The 342-nt window shown below is 36.8% G+C and overlaps 1 protein-coding gene across 1 annotated transcript in view; it reads left to right on the plus strand.

Moving 5' to 3' along the window:
- Positions 1 to 122: 122 nt before the first annotated feature.
- Positions 123 to 342, plus strand: part of LOC106820270 (excitatory amino acid transporter 3-like) — a gene marked incomplete at its 5' end in the record, with an annotated part of 2,381 nt that continues 2,161 nt past the window's right edge. Inside the window, one exon of the mRNA XM_014824796.1 lies at positions 123 to 257. Coding sequence (XP_014680282.1) covers positions 123 to 257 — 135 coding nt within the window. The remainder of the gene's footprint in view (positions 258 to 342) is intronic.

Consider the following 342-nt stretch of genomic DNA (forward strand, 5'->3'; position numbering starts at 1 on the left):
TATATATATATATATATATATATATATATATATATATATATATATTCTTAAATGAAAAATATATTACATTCAATGATATGTAAATAATGTGTTCGGTGTCTCTCTCTGTCGTCTGTTTACAGCATCACTGCTACGGCAGCTAGCATCGGAGCCGCCGGCATCCCTCAGGCTGGCCTCGTCACCATGTCCATGGTTCTATCTGCCGTCGGCCTGCCCCTCAATGACATCTCACTCATCCTATCCGTCGACTGGCTGTTGTAAGCACACAAGCACATATATTATGTTATTTACTCCTGGAAATATGTATATATATATAGAAAGAGAGAGATATATATATAGATC

This window comes from Priapulus caudatus, unplaced genomic scaffold (genome assembly GCF_000485595.1).
Source record: "Priapulus caudatus unplaced genomic scaffold, Priapulus_caudatus-5.0.1 Scaffold9279, whole genome shotgun sequence".
NCBI lineage: Eukaryota > Metazoa > Priapulida > Priapulimorpha > Priapulimorphida > Priapulidae > Priapulus > Priapulus caudatus.